A 22,388-nucleotide genomic window follows, 5' to 3' on the forward strand; every position below is an offset into this window, starting at 1 on the left:
CATTGAAAACACCAGCAGCAAACGGCTCGAATAAGTCAAAAAACTTCAGCTTATTGGAGAAAATAAACACCTGCACATTATATACTAGCTACACTTCTTGTTTCTAACGTATGCAGAAGAGTAGTATGCTCAACAGCGATTACGATCTACGGTTCTGCTTTGTTCTCCCACAGGAAGATCTCCAAACTCCGCACGCCACATATCTTCCAATACTTACTAATAGCTGTAGAGCATCTTTCAGATATAATCCCACAGGAAGAAGATGCTAATTTTGAAGTTTATTTGTAAAAAAGGTCCAGAACTTACAGAACAAGTACAATAATACAACATAAAAGTTTGCATACATTTTCTGTATGCAATGATAGCATCGGTACAAACACGAAAAGAGGCCCTAAATAGTTAACTCCGTCCTCGAGATCAGAATCCCGTCAGTATCGGCATAAAGCCACTCACCATCACAAATCCTTGTACCTGCAATGCTCACAGGGACATGCTTCTCGCCAATCCCCTTCTTGTTAGCCTTCATAGGATGCGAACCCAAAGCTCTCACCCCGATATCACAGCCGTTGATCTCGTCGACGTCCCTGATGCAGCCGTTCACCACGATGCCGGCCCACCCATTATTCTGCGCCTGTTGAACCGGGTTGCCGCCCAGTATGGCACACCGCATGCTCCCGCCCCCGTCGACGACTAGAACACGGCCGTGGCCTTTTTCTTCAAGGAATTCGCGAATAAGGACGTTGTCCTCAAAGACCTTTAGGGTCACAATGGGGCCCGCAAAAACTTGCCGCCGACCATATATTTGGAAGATCGGCTGGAGGGCACGGACCTCGCCGGTTAGTATTAGGTGTGGGTTTGCATCACATGCTTCGGCCGTCGCGAGAGGTAGAGCAGCCATCAAAATAGTTACCTATGTTTGATTGGAGAGGGCACAGAAAAGAAAAAAGAAAAGAAAATCAGTACCAGAAAAGTCAGCTCCAAATATCAATTCACTAAATTTTGAAGCTCTTATACAATAGGCAAAGTAAAGAAAATTTGTCCAAGATCTTTTCCAATTGCAAACTGGCTACATCAGTATGTTTTAGTTTTAATCCACAGTCTCAATATCATTTTGACTTTAACCTGGTTGTGTAATCGGACAAAATTTGTTTGACTATCAAATGAATTCAAAATGGATCATCAAGTTAGATTTCAACTAAGATTTGTTTCAAATTCAAAACCTAACATCATTTAAAGAATTCTGCTAAAGGTTATTATTCATATGGCCAAATCAACCAATTTACACTGATTCTTGAAAGGTACATACATTACACACTCACCCACCCAAAATAGTAGTCAGGTATATGATAGATGGAAAGAAATAACACGAGACAAAAGGCGTCAAGTAAAACTGGCAACTCATGTAGGTAAACCATAATACAGGAAAATGATTTATAGAGAAAATATGCCACGGGTTAGGGAAAGAGTCAACTAACAGTAGATTGAACAGACATCAAAACAAGCTGTTGAGACAAAATTCAGCGATACAGGGCGGAATAGCCATAATATTCAGATAGCCACATTCACTCCACAGAATCCCGCACCAACTTAGTGCTATTACACATGCTCAAAGGCGACAATCAAAGTTTCTCACCGTGATGGATAAACATCAACAAGCAACTACTAGTCAAAGCAAACTGGAGCCATTATCAACACATGAAAAGGTCATATGCCTAAAAACTAAAAAAGAAGGCCATCAGTGGATGCCAAAAAGGAGAAAATTCAACGAAGCACAGGGAAAAACAACATAGATAAAAAATAGAAAATTATTCTCAATGTTTCTCAAAGTCACACAACCAAAATCCACTACTTGAAGTTGACTTGATCCTAACAAGCCACTTTTGCAGTTCACGAGTTGTTAAAAGTGAATAAGCTAAAATAAGGATCTAAAACCTCTATAACTGTGATTTAAAAACAAAATAACAAAGGAGTAAAGGGCTTTTCGCCCTCAAATTCCACTCCTTAAGAAAGCGGTATCAAAACAATAAACCTTTTATACAGGAGTAAGAATATATTTTACAGGTTTTAAGCATTATGCTCATCAGTCAACATGACAATTTCAAACACTATAACAAAAGACAGGTTAATGTATATACAGTACACTAAGCCTCCCATTTCACTAATATGTTAGTTAAGTATGGAAATCCTCTTCAAAAGATTAATCATTAAAAAAAAACACCAAACACCTATCTCCACATTCACATCAAGTGACTGGTAGGTAAAAGGTGCATTTTTAGGGATACAAGGATCCTTTATGAACAATTTGCTAAATTCGATCCTTTTATATGCAAAATCAACAACTACCTCACAAACACTTCTCGCCTTGGATTCACCACAAATTTGAACCAAAAAAAAAATCACGATTTCCACGAGCTCCAGCTCTCAGCTAAGATGATTCACTCAAAAACACTTTGATCTCATCAACACAACAATCACAAAAATGAGGGGGGAAACCAATTAATTCGCTACATTAGCTCAATTTCACTACGCTCATCCGTATAAACAAATCGATCCAAGTATGAACAACAAATTACCGACGATCAAAAGAAGACGACCAAAACTACACGGAAAAAGCCCTAGATGATCTCGTAAAACATCAAAAAAAAAAAAAAAAAAAAACTACTACGGCGAGAAGGGGATCGACGATGCCTCACCTCGATTCCGATCCACGAAGAAGAGAACGGCGAGAGAGGAGGATGAGAGATTTAGGGGGTGGAGACGATGTCGCGTGCGATGAAGAGGAATAGAATCGAAGTGGAAGAAGAAGAAGAAGAAGAAGAAGAGGAGAGAAGTGAAGGCATCGTATCGAACTACGCTCGCCCCCTTTTATTTTGGTCGGGGAAATATGGCGTGCGCCGAGTGTATCCGTACATCTTATACACCGTGCTACTAAATTTTAAAACCATAGCACAGGGAACTTAAAATAAAGACTAAATTATGGAAAATTTCTTTATAAATATTCGTTTCTTTACCTTTTTTTTCTATAATTTTTAAGAATTTATATTTTACCCCTCAACATTTCAAATTATTAAATTTAGCCTTCATCCGTCAGGGTTCTATCACTATTATGTCTATTTCTTACAATTTATACTAAATATAAAAATACTCTTCAAAATGACAGAAATATATTAAAATTTTAATTTTTTCTTATAAAAGAAATAACGACAATCTGATCATTTTTCCTTCTCCATTAACGTCGTACTCTCTTGAAAATACTTTTAAAATTTTAAGGAGACAAAATATAGGTTTTTGAAAGTCGGAAAGAAAAAGTAAAAAATTTAATATTTACAGAAAAATTTTCTGTAATTTAGCCTAAAATAAATGTCAATTTATTAAAAATATTTTAAGAATAATGTTGGCAGATTTGTGATATTTCATTTCATGATAAAACTAAAAATGAGTACATATAGATCAGCATTTCATGATAAAACTAAAAAAATTATAGGAAAAAACGTATAAAACTTATCTAAACCGTGGGGCATTTTGAATTGGCTATCCGATCTTTCAAAATTTTAATTTTACTGCTCAATCTTTTAATTTTTTTTATTTGAATCGGTTAAAAATATTTTGACTCAAATTATACGTTTTTATCTAAATTATATATAAGTAGGATAAAATTGTGTACCAAACTACTATTCTATTTGAATTGAGAAAAAATATACTTAAAAAAATATTATAGAAAAGCCTAAATTTTGGAGTTTACCTTATATTAAAACACTGTTGAATCAAAGCCATTGATAAATTAATAGATACTTAAAAAAGTCTGCATACGAGAAAAATGACGCTAAGCTCACTCCTACGTACTTAGATGTATAATATATGATAAAAAATAATTAGCTTTTCGAAAGTATTTTTTATAATTTACTGATAGTTCTTCTTTACTTCTTTTGATTTATCACATTTATTTATCTTTTCTTTTTATTCAGTTACCATAAGTTAAGAAATTCACAACCACTTTTTTAGGTACAGTACAATCGCTATCTTCTTTCGAATTGATAAAAAGAGTAGGAAAAAAGTCAAGAATTTCTAGAATGCTTAATAATGACCAGTAGAATTCACAATCTCGAAATTTTTAATGATTTATTTTCTGATTCAATTCTTTTTTTTAAAACTTGTTTCGCTCGGTTATACACAATTAATTTTTTTTTTTTTTACTTACCTACTGCCCAACGAGAGATTTTTCAAATTTTATAAATTTCACATGCATATTGCCTATTAGATATTGCAGATTAGATATATGGAAATAAATAGTTAATTTTAAAACATTTATTATTTACTAGTGAATATTTGGTATGGTGCATATATTGTAGGGATACACCCGGAGCATGGAGAGTGACGCAGGGATCTTACGTCACGGAGGAGACGCACGGAGGACCCCACGCGGTGGCAACGTCGGCAGCGTATTCCCTGCAGGGTAGGGGTGTCATTAGTTTGTCAAAACATCGACCCGAAAAATTCAGCTAGAAAATAAATTTATAAAATTTTTTATTTTTTAAAAAATAAATAGCACAATACTCGCTTTTTTTATTTTATTTAAAAATAAATTTAGTTGAAAATATGAATCAACTAGGATTCGAATTTGAAATCTTGAGTATCAGCCACCAAGTCCTTTGTCACTTACTTCAGAGATGATTGACTAAATTTATAAAATTTTTTTTATTAAATTTATTAAATTTTGATGTGATAGTTAAAATTTTACATATAAATAAGTTTTTATAATTAAGCTCGATTTTATATATTTTTGGCTAAAAATTAAATAATAAAAATATATACATTATATATAATTATTATTTATATATATAAATATAAATTAAATAAATTATATAAATATAAAATATATGTATTTGAGCTGTTATCAAGCCGAACACGAATGAGCTAACTTTTAGCTCGTGTTCGATTCATTTATTAAACGAGTTGAAAAATTCAACTCGTGTTCGACTCATTTACTATACAAGCAATTCGATATCGAGCTCATTTTGAGTCGAGCATGAGCTGGATCACGAATAGCGAGCTGGATTGCCACCGCTACTGCAGGGTGAAAAGTACAGATGTTCTATGTCGACACGTGGCTTCATGTGATTAGCTCCTACACGTCCGATTTTTTTTTTTTTTTTTTTTACCCCGCGAATTTTCATGAATTTACAACACAGGACAACCAAGTGGCAAATCCCGATTGAGACTTTAACAACAATTTGATTCCTGGCAACAAAAAGATTTTTTTTTTTTTTTTTAATTTGGGTGCCAAGCTCAACTTTTTATTGAATGAAGCAAATAGCGATCATTTTTATTTAAAAAATTGATTATTTACGACAAAAGTTCCATTAATTAATTAATTTAATATTAATCTTTAATACCTAAGTAGCCAATATTTATTACTTGTTTTAATGCTCATTGAAACTATCACTGGACAGAGTTTTCAGGAGCTGTTTGGTTTTTAGAAAAAAAAAAACATGGAAAATAATTTTTCAGGCAAAAATAAAGAACTCTTTTTTTTTTTCCTAGTTTTTTGTTTGTTTAGTTTCAAAAAGAATTTTTTTAAAAAAAAAAACTTTTTTTTGCAGATCTAATGGAGAACTATTGTTTTCATTTTTTTCGGTTTTTTTGGGAAAAGGAAATGACTTATTTTTCTTAAAATTTATTATTTTTTTTGGAAAAAACTAGTTTTTCTTAGAACCAAACAAATGGAAAACTAAAAATAAAGAAATTGCTAACCTGATAATTTCTGCTAAAATTAATAATCTTTCTAATAGAAATGATTTGATTAAAATAGCTAATAATATCTATGAACTTAATTACAATAATTAGAAAAAAAAGAAGATATTTTTCTCTTTTTTCCTTCTAATACTCTCCTTTTCCTTGTTCAACCTCCTTTTCTTTGTGTTATTTGTCTCCTTTCTATTTTGTCTTTAGTAGAATTATTGGCTATGGAAAGATTTTGCTGCACAGCAAGAGTGTTTTCTCTTCTTTTGTCATTTCTCTTTGTCTTGCACAAAAAGATGACTCTCAGCAATTAATAGTATCTTCTTCTTTTTTTTTTCCAAAAAACAAAAGAAAAAGATAACTTTAATCATCTTTTAATATAACAAGAAATTCTAAAACAGATCAACATGGAATCACAAAGTTATGCATAAGAAAGATCAAAAAGTAGAAGAACACCTACCGACCTAACCGACAGTTAAGTTCATTGACTTAAAGGTTTTGATCAAAATTATCTTCGATGTTTCGGGGATTTGAGAACTTTCGCCTTTTTCGGTATATTTTCCATCAGAAACAATCACAAGTTTAAGCAAAATGTTAATCGCTCCCATCAGAATGACCTAAGTTTTGATATTAGGCCTAATATTGACCAAAAAATCTTAGGACTCCTTTGGCATCAACTATAAAACTGAATGTGACAGCAAACATCTTTATACCTCCCCCCAAACACATCAATCACATATAAATGGTGTACTAGTCAGAGTTCCGGTAAGCATTAAGATGACACGATTCGAAAATGCGTCACACAAATCCCAGATATTAGCATTCAAAAAAAGTTCAATGCTAAATAAAAATAAAGAAATGAAAAACTTAAGCCTGCGAAGAGCGAGCGCGAGCTGCGGCTTTTTCTAGTGCCTTCAAACGGTTAGCCTCCATGCGCGCACGCTGCTCTTCAGTGATCTGAATCTTTTTCAGCTCGGTGGCACTACTATCTACCGGTTGATTTAGTGGCTCTCTCAAAGATGCATGTTCACGATTTTCTTCACGAGAAGTTGTGCTCTGTGGATCTTGCCTAGCTTCCTGATCTGCAGAGTTCATTGGTTCCTGCAGTGGAAGTATTTATAACTAAGTGAGAAAGAAAGACTATGTTTCAATCTTCTTATCTGTCATCTTTTAAGGACTGATTAGAGAAAGTACAAGCACATCGAACATAATTTTCTAATAAATCTTCATAGATCTAATTACCGATGATTCTCAAATTTAAGTAATGTGTACAATTATTCAGGAAGCGTCTAACCAGATTTGTGAGTACTAAAAGAATTAGGGGCATCGAACACTCGATGACATATACGTGATCCGGTCAAAATCCACAAAGCTCAAAAGTAGAACATGAGAATTCACGCTATCGTCACTCACCAACGAGATACATTTTAACTCGAACTTCAATAGGTTCTAAACCAACTCATGATCTTCTATAAAACTTAGAATTAATAAAAAAAAAAGAAGCAAGTACATTGGCAGTGAAAAAAAAACTAAAATAAAGAGAGAACTGAAAGATGCATCTCTTGTGATAATATAAAAAGGTGTATTAACTTACATCTGTAGTTGTCCGATATACTTCATCAAGCATAACTTCTTGCATAGTGTCAGCATCCTGATTCCCTAGTGGTGGTTCTACTGGATCAGAAATTGGGTCCCCAGTGACATTTTCTCCTGTGAGTATATAAAGTTCAGAAAGTTGCATTCCGAAATGTATATTATAATCTAGTGTTTGCCATTTTTTAGGAAAAAAGAAAGGAGCAGCGGAAGAATAGAATGTAACAAGAGAATCAACACAAAAGGATTTTCAGAATTACTAAAGAGGTAGAGAATGTTGCTGACCTGGTTCACAATCTGGAGTAGCTTGTTCCGCAGGTGGTTCATGCAATTTTGAGGGGTCTTCTCCTTTAGCAACCCTGTCTCTCAATTCTGCCACACATCTCTAATAAGGAGAAAAGAGGAACGATAAAAGAGTTAGAAACGGGAGATATTGTTGCGAATGTATGAAGCAAATAGAAACATGTGGAAGATTGCAAGAACAAGCTGAACTCGCGAGAGACTGAGAAAAAAAAAAAAAAGACGAAATGGAGAAGAACAGCAATGAACTTGTTGATTCTCTGGACAAAGCACTCCTTTTCGTGGAACTATTGAAAGGCAGAGAAAAATCAACAGCTAACTACTGAATCAACTCAGACTCTGCTCAAGAGTTTAAGTGCTCAACTGGAAAATCCGCATATAAATGCACTAATTAGAGCACAAAACAAGCATTTGATTGATTCAATAGAATCAGCATTTCCTCCAGAAATCATAATCTATCGTCTGACGTAATGCGTGAGGTACATCACACAGAAAATGCATAACATCTACTAGCTTTCTTTTTCTTAAAGTATATATATCAAGACTGTCATTATCTTTTTCTTTTAATATCTAAAACTTGGCTGACATTTTCTACCGAATACTGCTAATAATGTTCCTTGAATACATGCATGCTGGTGCGGCATCACCACAAGATACTTATCCCAAGGGCTAGTCGTATTTAAGACTTGATTCACATGCAGTAAATTGAAATTAAAAAGTTCGATACTTTGTGGTTTTTCTCATGACTATACTTCCAATGATGTAACAACGTAAACGGAGCAGACACATTATTGATACTAATCCTGATGATTGACCAACCTCAAATGGATCCGTGGTCCATTGCCGGAGCCTCTTACGAACTTACATGGAAGAATCAACTTACCCTAACACGGTTACTGGCTCCAACTCGCTCAACTTTCCGCACAAACTGATCAAAAGAGAAGTAAGGGAGCAGGCGAGAGTGCCATTCCGCATATAGTCCTATTAGATTACCCAGATCCGTCACCTGCGCCAGAAAAAAAGCGCAAATTTAATTGAAAGATAAAGGAAACAAGCTTTTCATATGAAATTGGAAAAAGCGACAATAGCCACAACAGCACCAACTTGAAACTCCGGAGACAAAACCAAAATTTGGAAACAATTCTATACTTTAGGGTAAAGAAATTGAATTAATGTCGAACTCAGCGGTTAAAATTGAAACTCAGGGGACAAAATTGAACTAGAACCCTAAATCGAACTAGATTTCTATTTTCTGCTTCGATCGACCAAAATAGAATAAAACATGAACTAAAAGGTTTCAATCTACCGATCAAGGCATAAAAACTAAATGAACAAATTCCAAATCGAAGCAAGATAGGAGCTTTACTTCGTGTCCACGGCCATGGTACTTGAACGCGCGAGGGAAATGGCGGAGGACGTAGCCGAGGCCGTCCTCGGAGAGGAGAAGCTCCGGCGTGAGCTTCGGCCTCGTTCGGGGAGCCTTCTTAACAGAAGATTTTGTCGCCGGGGGAGCGGAGGAGCTCGACGGAGGAGGATTCTGAGAGGATTTGGAGTTGAAGGTGGGGAAACCACTCCTAGGGTTAGGGTTAGGGTTTGAGGCTGAAGAAGAAGGACAATCGCGGGACCAGTGGCCGGGTCTCCCGCATTTGAAGCATCCGGTGGGCACCGCCGCCGCCGCCGCCGCCGCCGCGCCGCCCACGGCGGATCCGCCGCCCTGCATCTCCTCTCTCTCTCTAGGATGCGCGCGCGAGCGCGCGTTTTCTACTACCGGTGGCGGGAAAAAAGAGCGGGAAAGGGTATTTGGATCGGGCCCAAGAAAAAAAGGAACCCGAACCGATCCGAACCCGAACAGGGTGCGATCCGAATCGGAAAGAGACCCGCTCAACTTAACACACATGCCCCGGCCCTGCCCGCATGGCGCTGATGTGGCGCCTGCATGGCAGGCATAGGGCTGTTTTTGCAAATTAAATTTTGACAAAGCTAATTTTAAAATAAAAATTTGCCAGGCGGCTAAATGCAAAAAAAACCCTTTTCTTTTTTTTTTTTTCTTTTTTGTGAGTCGGGCCCAGTATCGGCAGAGCTCAAATAATTTTTCACCACTGAAAACAACTAATTTTTAAAAAATCGATGATAAATCAAAAAAATTTTAAAAAAAACAGTAATCTTTAAATAATATAATTTTTGTTTCAGATTAAATACACATATTTTAACATTGTTTAAAAGTGGCACTATTTAACTGTTCTTTTTTCAATATCTACGTTATAAATAATAAACCTATAGTTATGTATAAAATTATTAACAAATGCCGATTAATAATGATAGTGCATATATTTAACTTATTTAGATATAAAAATTATAAAAAATTTAAAAATAACTTACTAAAATTTTTGAGTTTATCATGAATATTCATATTATATTTATTCTACTACTTAATAAGCGTTTTTTAATAAAGTTATTGCATTTTGTCTACAGTAGTAGATTTGTTAACAGTAAAGTAGAGGTCAACAAAAAAAAATGTTAATAATATGAAAAAAATATCATAAGATTGAAAAATAATATAAAATTAAAAATCAGTATAAAAATTAATATAATATTATAATTTTTGAAAAATATTAATAATAATATACTAGATAAAAATAGCGGCAATTGTTTATTTACTCCTGCAAAATTTTGGACTTTTTTATTTATCCCTTTTAGAAGATTAATGTTAAAAATACTTTTTTAACATTTTTCGTTTTTTCAAATATATTCCTAAAGTTAGATTCTATTAGTGCACAGTTAGAAACAATCGTTATTTTTATAAAATTACTATTTTGCCCTTTTAAATATATCTGTCACAAACTTTGCTGAGGTATTTTGATTTACTCATTTTTTAAATATACTCTTCTACCATCACAAATTTTTCTTATTTATTCTTAAGTTATAAGCAAAAAATGTATTTTTTTTTTAAACTCGGATAGAAATTTAACTCGAGTTTAATATGAGATGACTTAACTGATACTAACAGCGGAGGTATTTTGAAATAACGGAGAAAATATACGAGAGATATATTTAAAATAAAAAATAAAATAAATTAGATATTTTAAAAATTTTGGGAAATATGTAGATAATTATTNGAAAACAAAATAAATTAGATATTTAAAAAATTTTGGGAAATATGTAGATAATTATTCAATAAAAATAATACTACATAGAGTATAATTAAGCGCATTGAATATGCTACAAATTATCAAAATCGAGCTCGACGGAGACTCGCGACTCATGAGGGGCGAGCTCTCTCTCTATGACCCTCTCCTCCTCCTCCTTGTCGAAGCTCCTCCGCCGCAACGCTCACGACCCCGCCCTCGCATGGCGTCTCTTCAAGCTCCTCGCCCTCTCCCCATGCCCCTCCCCCTCCCCTCCTCCATTCTCCTCCCTCTCCTTCATCTCCCTCCTCCTCGCCCGCGCCCACATGCTCCCCGAGCTCCACTCCCTCCACCGCCACCTCCTCCTCCTCCCCTCCTCCGCCTCCTCCGCCGCCGCCTCCGCCGCCGTCGCCGCCGCCGCCGCAGACGGAGGCCTCCTCGACCCCGCGCTCTCCTTCTTCGCCTCCCTCCGCTCCCGCTTCCCCTCGTGCCCGCCCCCGCTCCGCCTCTACAACTCCCTCCTCCGCCTCGCCCTCCGGTCCCGCCGCGCCGACCTCGTCGAGGTGCTGTACAAGGACATGCTCGTGTGCGGCGTCGCGCCGGAGGCGTACACGTTCAACGTGCTGATGGCGTCGCTGTGCGGCTCCGGGCGGATCGAGAGCGCCCGCGTGTTGTTCGATAAAATGCCGCTGAAGGGCTGCCGGCCGAATGAGTACAGTTTTGGTGTCTTGGTTCACGGGTATTGTCGCGAAAGGCGGAGCCTTGAAGCGCTCGAGCTTCTGGGTGAGATGGGGAGATTCGGGTGCAGGCCGAATTTGGTGATTTATAATACGATAATATCGGGGTTTTGTCGGGAGGGAAGGATCGATGAGGCGGAGAAGCTGGTGGAGAGGATGAGGCAGGAAGGGCTAGTTCCCAATGTGGTAACTTTTAACTCTCGGATGTCGGCGCTTTGTAAGGCGGGGAAGGTTTTGGAGGCTTATAGGATATTTAGGGACATGCAGGAGGACCGAGAATTAGGGTTGCCGAGGCCGAATCGGACCACGTTTGATATAATGCTAGGCGGGTTTTGCGAGGCAGGTATGATTGAGGAAGCTCGGGCATTGGTCGAGTCGATGAAAGGTAGTGGATTCTTTAGAAAAGTGGAGACTTGTAATTTATGGTTGTCAGGGTTGGTGAAAAATGGGAGATTGCTAGAGGCCCGAGAGCTGCTAGAAGAGATGGGGAAAAAGGGTGTCGAGCCGAACCTTCGTTCATATAATATTGTTGTAGACGGTTTATGCCGGGAGAAGATGATGTTTGCTGCTTGGTCGGTGATCGGTTTAATGCAAAAGAGTGGAATTTCCCCAGATACAGTAACTTATACAACTATACTCCGAGGGTATTGCTCCAAAGGGAATGTCTCAAAGGCCAATAGGATTCTGAATGAGATGGTGAGTAATGGGTGTTTTCCAAACTTGTTCACTTGCAATATCTTGCTGCAAAGTCTATGGAAAGAAGGTAAGTTAGCGGAGGCGGATAAATTATTGGAAAAGATGAACGAGAAGGGTTATCGGTTGGATATCGTAAGTTGCAATATTGTAATCCATGGATTGTGTAAAAATGGAAAATTGGATAAGGCGATAGGCATTGTTGATGGCATGTGGCAATACGGAAGTGCGGCTCTTGGTGAGCTTGGAAATTCGTTCGTTGGTCTAGTGGATGATGCGGGTGATACCAGAAAATGTGTTCCCGATCGCATTACCTATTCAATCCTAATCAGTGGGTTGTGCAAGGCAGGCAAGCTGGATGAAGCTAAGAGAAAATTACTTGAGATGATGGGGAAAAATATTGCTCCCGACTCGCTTATCTACGACATTTTTATACATGGTTATTGTAAGCACGGAAAGATGTCATCGGCTTTCAAGGTTCTGAGAGACATGGAGAAGAAAGGGTTCGATCCAAGCACTAGAACATATAACCTGTTGATATGGGGATTGGCTAGTAAACAGCAACTCGATGAGATCCTTAAGCTGATAAATGAAATGAAAGAGAAAAGAATTCTTCCTGATGTCAGAACTTACAATTACTTGATCAAGTCACTCTGTGAAGGAGGAATGGCGTACAAAGCTCTTCCTCTTATAGAAGAGATGCTGCAAAATAACATCATCCCTAATGTAACTTCTTTTGGTCTGTTGATTAAAGCTTTATGTAAGGCTTCTGATTTTGATGCTGCCCAAGGTATATTTCACGGTGCTTTGTCTACATGCGGCGAAAAGGAAGCCATTTACAGCTTGATGTGTAATGAGCTTTGTACTTGTGGAAAAGCATTAGCGGGCAAAGAACTGCTAGAAATCGCGTTTGACAAAGGCTTTACCATCGAGAGATTCCCTTATAAGAATCTGATTGAGGAACTGTGCAAAGGAGATCATGTAGACGATGCCCAGAGTCTACTAAATACAATGATAGGTAAAGGTTATCTGTTTGATCCTGCAACTTTCATGCCGGTTATAGACGCACTCGGTAAAAGAGGAAGCAAACATGCGGCTGATATATTGTCAGAAAAGATGATGGTCATGGCAGCTCACCACGATGAGCCCAATAATGTCTCTGATTCTCACTATGGTAAAAAGAAGAAAGAAGCTTCTCCTGAAACTGATTGGCGTGCTATTTTACATAGGTTTGTTGATAATCTTTACTCTCTTAGTTTTGCTAAAGTTTTACGAGCTGCATATATATTTGAAGTATTAACTGCACTATCAAGATAGTTTCTTTGGCTGCAAAACGTGTAAAAGGTATTAAAGGTCTTCGCTCTATGTAGTTCTTTTTCATTTGCAGAGCAACTAATTTCCATTGATATGCAGAGACGATGGCTCTGGGATAGCTCTAAAAATTCTCAAGCGAGTTCAGAGGGGCTGGGGTCAAGGAAGCATACCGACCCCACGACCGCAGAACAATGACTTCCTCGACGCGTGGGAAAGCACTGGCTGATTATATCATTATTTACAGTGGGCATAAATTTCAAAACCCAGCTATGAGCATTGGAGGTTGACGAAATCATATGGATTAGATCCATATTCGAGTGCTTAGCTATAAACTGTTCGTGACTTCTTCGAGGATCTGGTCAGCTGGAGTTGACTACGCACTGGAATACACAACGGAGTCCCTTCTAGGTTTCAGCCGTATGTTTTTAATTTTAATTAGTCAAGAAAAAAAGTATCCTGTTTGTGTTCTAATATTTCTGTTTCCCAGCTTCCTTATTTTCTTTAATAAATTTGCCAGGATTGAAGTCTCCTCTTTCGGGTGGATCTCCAAAGTTGTTCACTGCTGTTTTCACAGAATTCTTCTTTTGAGGCAGAGCAAAGTACAATGTAGAGGTATCCTTTCTGCATACGAGAATCTTTCATTGGCTACTCAGAATTTTGGGATTTTGTAGTTGTCACCTAGCATGTCTTGTTTTTTTTTTTGTTCCTTAATTTCCTTTCACCTTTTGTTTGCTCTAGTGTCTGCATAGGTCCTTGTGATGCTGTGAAGCTATTGAAAGTCCAATATTGCTCTTCTTTGGAGAGAAAGTTGATGCAACTTCAGAAATCTCAATGGAAGGGTAAAAAGAATTGCAAAACCAACCCTTGGAGAATTGGCTTTGAGTAGGACACTCAGGATGACTCAAGGAAGGCTAACTATCTCCCTCTGTATAAGCAGACAAGAACGCAATGGTACTAAGAAAATAATTGAAGCTGTTGGCGAGATGAAAACTGACACTGAAGTTTTACTCTCAATTTTGATTCGACATTGCTTGTGACCATTTGTAGTCTCTTGTTTGATAGTGTTACCAGCATTCTTTATTCGTCCTTGTTCAGGTAAAGGAACAATTTCACAGGCAACAACCGAGGTGAATTAAAATACCCAAAGATGGAACTATAAAGATCCATGCTAAAACGTGCTCTCATAGGTAATTGTCAAAGCAAAATTATGTTTTTTTTATATAATTCAGTGTTGTCAATGGCTTGTACATTGACTAATTAGAGAATCTAAGATACTGTACAGAGAATAAAGACAATGACATCCAGAGCTGGAGTATGAAGTTCACGCCAGAGCGAATGACTTGATTGTTGATATTTTAAACTTATATGCGGAGCGGCTAATTCTACATTTTGGAATGAGATGAATCTGAAGAGATGTTGAGCAGAGTCTTTAAGGATCAGATATATGATGTGTACTGCTGTTCCCTGGATTTTCAGGTATGACGAGTTCTTTTAGCTGCACAACCCCATTCAGTATGCTTGTAATATGGCGTGAAAATAACTCTGTAGAAACCTAGATTGTCCATTTAGAAATTCATAAAGGTCATCCTGAAGGCAAAACAGGGCCAGAAATTGGATGGATCATTATTTCTTGCAAGAATCATTATTTGGCTTTTGTCGAGTGGCGGGTTTACTCTGGTTCTTATCAACAATGAGCAGCTCATCTATGTTTCCTTCATGCGGACAACATATTTAAAATAATTGTCAATCAAATGCTCCTTGCTGAAGGGATCTCCTTTTTCATTCTTTTCTAAGAAGTCATATTGATGCCACAGAGATGTGACTACAGATATTTCTCCTTACGCAAGCTTAATATTCCACCTTTATTTTGGTAGATTATTCTCACCTATATGGACCAAACATTATTAAAGTCGAAGTTCAATTCCCACATCCTGTTCATTTTCTTGTTATAGTAAGTGAATCGCGTTGCTTTTGATGCTTCTTGGCAGGTTTATTGGCTGGTTGAAGAAATGCATCACAATTACTTGATGGTACCATAGATCCATAGAGACATACTGCAAAACTAAAGCGATGCATTAACAGCTGCTCTAAGTTCTGGTGCAACTTGCTCTTTTAAAACAAAATTTGACGGTTCGGGGGCCTTAATGTTTAGCAGGCAAATTACATTGAACACATTGGGTGCAGTTTGTCCCTCAACATGAATAATCTCACAACACAACTCCTTGTGCATGTTTTCTTGGCAATAATTGTTTGTGGTTTACTTCCTAAAGATCGATAACTGATAACAGCATTGTACTTGCTATGTACCTTCTATTTATCCAATAAAGAGCTTGTACTTTGCTTCGTCATTTCTTTTGTGATCTTCCTTTTCGCTGTGAAATTCTTATCACTGCTTTGCTATGTTTGTAATATTCAATTGCCTCAATTTTTGCAAACAAGTAATCTGTTCATCGATACAAGTGAAAATACTAAAATTAAGGAGAAATGTGTAAATAACTATTGTCCTGACAGATGACACTGTTGGAAGTTGAAGATTTCCATCGCGACAATTCAGTGACTACATACAAGCTGAAGTTCAGGCACTTCACTTCTTTTCAAGTTCCTCTGCAATCTAAGTAACTCGCTTCGACAATCCTCTGCCTGAAGGTGGGTTTCATCATCTGCAGAAAATACATGAACCATATTCTTTAACTCGATCCAACTCAACCCAGGTTCCTTTTCAAGCATCATCCCTCTTATCCTGTTCCGCATTTCAGCGACATTATCCCACATACCTACAGAGGAATATAGATTTAAAAGCAATATGTAGGTCGAAATATCATCTGGGTCCAGTGTTAGTACCCGTTCTGCTGCTTCGACCCCTTTCGACACATCTCTTAACAGAACACAAGAGCTCAGCAAAATTTTCCACAATTCAGGGGACTTATTTGCAAAAGGCGACCTGATAATCAACTCTTCTGCTTCCTGCAATAAACCTGCTCTACTCAACAAGTTCGCCATGCAAGTGTAGTGCTTGATCCCCGGAACTACGCCATCAGTCATCATGCAGAACCAATAAAACCTTCCTCTCTCTACCGAGCCCGAATGACAACATGCAGATAGAAGAGAGACATAAGTTACACGATCGGGATGCAGCCCGAGCCCTACCATCTTACTAAACAGCTTGAAGGCCTCTGCAGCGTTGCCATGGTTACCGTAGCCACCAATTATTGAATTCCAGCATTTCAGATCAGGGTGATGTAGCGAAGTAAACACTGCGAAAGCACTTTCGAGGTAACCGTTTTTGGCATACATATCAACTAGACTTCCACTGACGGACATGTTCGCTCCATATCCAGCTTTTATCACCTGAGAATGAAGCATTTCCCCTTGTCTTAGAACTGCGAGATCTGCCGACGAGTTTAGAGCACTGCTGAGGGAGAAACTATCAACTTTATGCCCTTCCTTAAGCATGTCGTAAAAGTAAGTCAGAGCCAACTCACCCTCGCCCAATGTCGAATGCCCCACAATCATTTCAGTCCAGATTATGACATCTTTCTCATGCATAGAATTAAACAACATCCGGGCTAAATTCGGTTCTTCATTCATAAAGTACATATTGATTAATGTATTCCCTACGTATATACTATACTCGAAACCTGCTTTGACTACTTGGGCATGAAGAGGTCTTCCGTAGTAGATAGCCCGGACATTGGCGACGGCAGAAACAACAGCAGAGAATGTATACTCATCTGGGTCGGGCCCTCCGTATAACGACGCGGCTCGCAATTGGATAAACGCATGCATCGCCTTCTCTCCATCGCCGACATCAGAATAGCCAGCTATCAGCGAATTCCAAGAGACCAAGTCCGGTTCTTCGATCCCTTCAAAAACACACAGAGCTGCTGTAATATCTGCGCAGCTAGCGTACATGTCGAGCAACGCATTGTGCATTGGCAAATCAGGTTCCATATCAGATTTAATCATCTGGGCATGTACCATTCTTCCTCCGTTCCAATCCTCCGCCTTCGCACAACCGTGCAAAGCGATTGAAAACGTGGATTGCGTCGGCGCCAGTCCCGTCCTCATCATTCCGCAAAGGAGCTCCAATCCTTGCTTAGCATGGCCATTCTTAACATAGCAGTGAATTATGCAGTTCCAAGCAATGACATCTCTCACACCCATTTCGTCGAACACTCGGCGAGCAGATCCAACACTCCCAAACTCCGCGTACATCCCCAGCAACGCCGTTTGGACACACACATTGTCCCAAAGACCAGAGATTATCACTCGGGTATGGATGATCGAACCGAAGAATGGGTCTTTGAGCGACGCCGACGCCCGAACAACGCTAGCGAGGGTCGACGTGGTGGGGCTGAGCCCGGCACGGGCCATGTCCCGGAAGAGACGGAGCGCGAGGGGGGCGCTGCGGGGGTCGCGGGAGTGCGCGGCGATCACGGCGTTGTAGGACACGGCGCTCCTCCTCACGGGCATTGCGTCGAACACCTTGCGAGCGTCGGCGAGGGCGCCGCACTTGGCGTAGAGCGAGAGGAGGTTGTTGTAGACGAAGGTGGAGGAGAGCGGGGAGGAGACGAGGAGGAGGGCGTGGAGTTGGCGAGCTTTGCGGAGGGAGTCGAGGGAGGAGGCGGCGAGGGAGAAGGGGAGCTCGAATGTGTAGGGGAGGAGGTGGCGGCGGCGGGGGAGAGGCGCCATGGCAGGGGAGGAAGCGTCGGAGGTGGGGGTTCTGCATCACGGAGAAGCGCTTCCTCCAGAAGCTGGAAATCGCGCGAACTGCTTCTCAAGAAGCGCTTCGGTGGAGAGGAGGAATGGCGCACGCATAAATTTAATTTTTAATTTTTACAATTCAAAATTATTTTATTTAAATCATAACAAAAAATAGGAAATAAATTTTTATTTTAACTCATTTGATTTTCTATGGTAGTTGTTATTCAATGTAAAAAAAATGTTAAATAAGTCGCTTATTAAAATAAGCAGGTAGTTGGATATTAAAATAAGTAGTGAGAATATCATCTCGCCCTGTAATTTAGTTTGGTATTGAAATTGGATAAAGTGAAGTTTAAAAAAATATATATAAAAATATGTTTTTATATTTTTTTATAAAATCGTAGAAAATATATCGTAATTGATTAAAATAATATACGAAATGTATCGAAATGTAATATAAACATAATATTTGTTTAACGTAATTTTTCACCGCAAATAACGTAATCGTCCGTAATTCCAAACGAAGTCGTATATACATGACGGGAACTTTACATGATCGTGGGAATTAGTACGTTTGGTTTCATTTCGCGGTGTAAATTAAAAAATAAAAATAAAATAAAAAACCCGAAGCCCTGTCCCCTTCCCAATCCCTTTCTCCGATCCTCTGCAACCCTAATCCCCTGCAATCGGATCGATCCTCCCTGCGCTCGATCTAGGCAACGCCATGGCCGACGACGACGACGGCGCCGGCGCCGCCGCTGCGGCGGAGGAGGAGCAGGAGGAGGAGGAGACGAAGACGAAGACGAAGAAGAGAAGTGGCGGAGGGGGTGGATTCGTATTCCGATTGTGGAAGGGAATCTTCGGAGGCGGCGGCGACGACTTCGAGAAGAAGCTGGAGAACCTCTCCAAGGAGGAGGCCTCCGTCCACAAGCGCCTCAAAAAGCGCGCGCACTCCTCCCGCCGCATGGCGCGCAACGTCATTGCTCTATCGGTGGGCCTCGAGGTAGGTTGAGGATCATCACTCTTCGTCTTTATTTTTTTGTTGAATCGATCGGATTAATTGTGGCTAGGGATTCAATAAAACTCTGATACTTGTTGTATGATTATGTTTAGATCAGTTTAAAATTTGGTTTTATCTACGTTTAGATGTACAGGAATTGAATAACACCCCTCAACTTTTGATACAAATGTTTATTTTACCAATTAAATGATTTTTCTTTATTTAATTATGATTCTGTAAAATTTAACTATTCCGAATGCTTCTTCAGCTGATAGAACTGCGAATTTCGCTAACCAGTAACGACCGATAGTTGATGTAATCATTAATTTTTGTAAATATCTTGTTCTTAGAACATATGAAGTACAAATGTAGCATGTTAACTATTCTTTTGATATCTGTTATAATCGGATCCTCTCCATCCTTTTTTTACCATGATGTTACTATGTTTCTTTTACAATCTGTAGATTGTTACGGCTAGCTTCGCAATAATACCAGCTTTGGTGCATCCTTACTCCGGAAAGGCATATTTTTAATGTTAGTTAAAGTACAATTATTAGGTGAATTTTCATTGTTGCACTGGATAGTCCGGAAAGGTCACAAGGTTATGCATTGTTATGGGGAAACTTTTATTTGATAAATACATTGTATAATAATCTTGATGAAATGCGCTAGCGTATGGAGAAAACCGTATGATAGATGTGCTATGTTTCTTACAGCAGTTAATTTATTTCGCAGGGTGTGGCGGTGATGTATGCTATCATGACGACAAGATCAGGGGATCTGAACTGGCAGATGAGAGCAATTAGAGTGCTGCCTATGTTTGTAGTACCTGCTTTAGCTACCATTGTCTATTCAGCGCTTGTAAGGCTCACAAGAATGCGTAATTATCCTGAACTCTATCCCCTACCAAATTATTAAGTCTGCAGCTTCGTTCTAACTGCTTCATTTGTTGATTGAACTGCTTCTTTAGATTATGTGGAATTGGCCTTTTCTTAAGAGCTAACAGTTTACTTGTTCAAATAATATGTTTTGCGAGTCCCTTTGTGGTAATTTTTTCTGTTGGTTAACAAAATAGAGTTATAGCGTGCTTCTTAAGGTTGTTAAAACAATGTAGGATGTGAATGCACAGTTTCTTGTTGATGGGCTCACAACTCATCTTGTTCTGTAGTTGACCTGAAGGACCAAAAAACGCTCGAAAGACTTCGTGCAGAAAGGAAGGCAAAGATCGATGAGCTCAAAGAGAGAACAAATTACTACACCACACAACAACTTATTCAGGTTCGTTCTGCTTCTTTGTTTCCTACCTCCGCATACCTATTCTTTCTTTGGTTCTCAACCATGTGTTATTTGATCTCAGAATATTCAGTCAAACTTAATATCTCTGAACTTTTTTTGTGGGATATTTTGTTACTTGATTGGATACTCTATTTGTCCGATACCATTTAGATTTGATGATAGCTGCTGGAATTTTCTGAAATCAAATAATACATTGGTCGATGGGCTCAAGTCAAAAAAATTTCAAATAATCCGTTGGTCTATGGGCTCAAATAAAAGAAAAAAGAAATGAAGTTCAGGGATTTATTTTCAAATAACCAGTAGATGCTGGGCGTGATGCATTTTTGCCTTCTTGCTTTTATAAATGTTGACTCTACAGAGCTTTATATGTCACATAAAAATCATCCATTGATAATATCCTGAAAATGCGAACTAATTATTCTGGGTTCGTACAGAGATATGACCTTGACCCAGCGGCGAAGGCTGCTGCAGCATCTGTTCTACCATCTAAACTTGGGTCCGATTCTGGGTTGAAAGTCTATGTGGGAGATGAGTCCAACATCGACTCCTCTACAGGAAAAAGCAATGATTTTGAGCTGGCAGAAGCCAGTGGACTCCGATATAGGAAGGCGGTAGCTCATATGAAAGCCGGTAGCACAGGAAGCAGCCCAACTTATCAACTTATTGATGGATCAATGAACGACGATTTAACCGTTGCTGAAGAAAGTACAGTTTCAAACCGTAATATTGTTGAAAATTATAAGGGCTCAGGTGTTAATTCTGGAGGATGGTTCGCTCGAATTGCTGCCTTGCTGGTGGGAGAAGATCCAACACAGTGTTATGCGCTGATATGTGGCAATTGCCGTATGCATAATGGTGAGTGGTTGCGATATATCTTATTTGTTTCGATACATGTCCCTATACTCCTCAGGTAACATGTTTCAACTTCTCAAAACGTAACAATGTGTTCCATCAGATAGCAAGTATTCTGTTGAAGAAAGTAACAGAGATTGGACCTGAGTTAGTTTTTTTTTTCCTTCTTCTTTTTTTTGTGTGGGAGTGTTGAATGTTTCTTTAATGTATTATATACAGGGCTTGCGAGAAAAGAAGATTTTCTGTACATTACATATTACTGTCCACACTGTCATGCCTTGAACGGGTCGCGACAGCTTGGGGAGCACGAAATGGTGTCTGCTTCTGACAATGGGACTCCGACCTCTCCAGACAGTGTTAGTATGCAGGATAACTCTAGCAGTATGAGCTCTATGTCATCCACTCCGGTCGCTAATTCTTCAAAAACTGCTCCTCAAGTGCCTGTAGAGAGTGAGCAAAATGGTCAGAACAACTCTAGAAACGCGAGCTCTGTTTCATCTGCTTCGGTTGAGAATACTTTGGCAACTGTCGAAGAAATGCCAAGAGGCGATGAGGAAAAATAAGTCGAAGATGCTGAAGCTTCATGACACTCTTTAGAAGTTGATTGTGTCGTTTTTAGATTTGCGTCGCCTGCTATACTCCGTGTGTTTATATTCTGGCAATCGGCATTGGTACTTTGATTTGCGTCTGGTGTTTTGCACAGAATATTGGAGATCCTTTTTGGTTATTATTATTATTATTGTTGTCATTTTTGGTGGTTTGAGGTTGGTTGTATGTCGAGTTGTCGATGTATAGATAGTTTTATAATTCATTATTATTGTGGATGAATTATTAGTTGAACTTAGTGAGAGATTGTACTCTGCTTTCGTATGAGAGCGAAAAAATTAATATTTGTGAATTTGTTCATCCTACTTGGTGACTAGTTTCCGATGTTTTTTAATATCTTTAAGTGAGACGTGTTACTGCAACTATTCTAAATTTGTAAACAATCACGGCGCAAGAGATAATCTCATAGCTCCATTAGTCCTTTGAATA

General features: G+C 38.6%; 5 protein-coding genes across 9 annotated transcripts; 2 read left to right on the plus strand and 3 right to left on the minus strand.

The window, feature by feature from the left end:
* LOC109727632 (putative 4-hydroxy-4-methyl-2-oxoglutarate aldolase 2) lies at positions 227–2,850 on the minus strand. Its single transcript, XM_020257794.1, has 2 exons — positions 2,694–2,850; positions 227–910 (listed from the first exon to the last, which is right to left on the minus strand). The coding sequence occupies exon 2, from the start codon at positions 896–898 to the stop codon at positions 392–394; it is 507 nt and encodes a 168-aa protein (XP_020113383.1). The 5' UTR covers positions 899–910; positions 2,694–2,850; the 3' UTR covers positions 227–391.
* On the minus strand, positions 6,420–9,389 carry LOC109727436 (TIMELESS-interacting protein). Its single transcript, XM_020257568.1, has 5 exons — positions 8,999–9,389; positions 8,516–8,638; positions 7,618–7,717; positions 7,334–7,449; positions 6,420–6,840 (listed from the first exon to the last, which is right to left on the minus strand). Exons 1-5 carry the CDS (start codon positions 9,350–9,352, stop codon positions 6,607–6,609), a joined length of 927 nt encoding a protein of 308 aa, XP_020113157.1. The 5' UTR covers positions 9,353–9,389; the 3' UTR covers positions 6,420–6,606.
* Positions 10,876–15,849, plus strand: LOC109727271 (pentatricopeptide repeat-containing protein At2g17140). 5 transcript variants are annotated; one of them, XM_020257320.1, is made up of 7 exons: positions 10,876–13,416; positions 13,601–13,918; positions 14,019–14,113; positions 14,240–14,452; positions 14,564–14,688; positions 14,784–14,977; positions 15,490–15,849. In XM_020257320.1, the coding sequence occupies exons 1-2, from the start codon at positions 10,916–10,918 to the stop codon at positions 13,725–13,727; spliced, it is 2,628 nt and encodes an 875-aa protein (XP_020112909.1). In that variant the 5' UTR covers positions 10,876–10,915; the 3' UTR covers positions 13,728–13,918; positions 14,019–14,113; positions 14,240–14,452; positions 14,564–14,688; positions 14,784–14,977; positions 15,490–15,849. The 5 variants fall into 5 exon arrangements, with proteins under 5 accessions (XP_020112909.1, XP_020112907.1, XP_020112908.1 ...); XM_020257318.1 differs by having other exon boundaries at positions 14,597–14,688; XM_020257319.1 differs by having other exon boundaries at positions 14,240–14,688; positions 14,773–14,977.
* Positions 16,106–18,496, minus strand: LOC109727272 (pentatricopeptide repeat-containing protein At3g50420-like). Its single transcript, XM_020257322.1, has 2 exons — positions 16,343–18,496; positions 16,106–16,275 (listed from the first exon to the last, which is right to left on the minus strand). Exons 1-2 carry the CDS (start codon positions 18,191–18,193, stop codon positions 16,237–16,239), a joined length of 1,890 nt encoding a protein of 629 aa, XP_020112911.1. The 5' UTR covers positions 18,194–18,496; the 3' UTR covers positions 16,106–16,236.
* On the plus strand, positions 18,759–22,264 carry LOC109727288 (uncharacterized protein At2g24330-like). Its single transcript, XM_020257345.1, has 5 exons — positions 18,759–19,208; positions 19,941–20,085; positions 20,374–20,483; positions 20,936–21,356; positions 21,573–22,264. The coding sequence occupies exons 1-5, from the start codon at positions 18,930–18,932 to the stop codon at positions 21,914–21,916; spliced, it is 1,299 nt and encodes a 432-aa protein (XP_020112934.1). The 5' UTR covers positions 18,759–18,929; the 3' UTR covers positions 21,917–22,264.

This window comes from Ananas comosus, linkage group 22 (genome assembly GCF_001540865.1).
Source record: "Ananas comosus cultivar F153 linkage group 22, ASM154086v1, whole genome shotgun sequence".
Lineage (NCBI taxonomy): Eukaryota > Viridiplantae > Streptophyta > Magnoliopsida > Poales > Bromeliaceae > Ananas > Ananas comosus.

Excerpts from the sequence above, each read along its gene's own strand:
- LOC109727632 (XM_020257794.1), bottom strand. The coding sequence starts at position 898 with ATGGCTGCTCTACCTCTCGCGACGGCCGAAGCATGTGATGCAAACCCA.
- LOC109727436 (XM_020257568.1), bottom strand. The coding sequence starts at position 9,352 with ATGCAGGGCGGCGGATCCGCCGTGGGCGGCGCGGCGGCGGCGGCGGCG. Across the intron at positions 8,639-8,998 it reads ACCATGGCCGTGGACACGAA|GTGACGGATCTGGGTAATCT; the intron begins GTAAAGCTCCTA and ends TTTCTGGCGCAG. Across the intron at positions 6,841-7,333 it reads TATATCGGACAACTACAGAT|GAACCAATGAACTCTGCAGA; the intron begins GTAAGTTAATAC and ends CTTCCACTGCAG.
- LOC109727271 (XM_020257319.1), top strand. The coding sequence starts at position 10,916 with ATGACCCTCTCCTCCTCCTCCTTGTCGAAGCTCCTCCGCCGCAACGCT. Across the intron at positions 13,417-13,600 it reads TGGCGTGCTATTTTACATAG|AGACGATGGCTCTGGGATAG; the intron begins GTTTGTTGATAA and ends ATTGATATGCAG.
- LOC109727272 (XM_020257322.1), bottom strand. The coding sequence starts at position 18,193 with ATGGCGCCTCTCCCCCGCCGCCGCCACCTCCTCCCCTACACATTCGAG. Across the intron at positions 16,276-16,342 it reads GGGTCGAAGCAGCAGAACGG|GTATGTGGGATAATGTCGCT; the intron begins GTACTAACACTG and ends ATTCCTCTGTAG.
- LOC109727288 (XM_020257345.1), top strand. The coding sequence starts at position 18,930 with ATGGCCGACGACGACGACGGCGCCGGCGCCGCCGCTGCGGCGGAGGAG. Across the intron at positions 20,484-20,935 it reads CCACACAACAACTTATTCAG|AGATATGACCTTGACCCAGC; the intron begins GTTCGTTCTGCT and ends GGGTTCGTACAG. Across the intron at positions 21,357-21,572 it reads CAATTGCCGTATGCATAATG|GGCTTGCGAGAAAAGAAGAT; the intron begins GTGAGTGGTTGC and ends TATTATATACAG.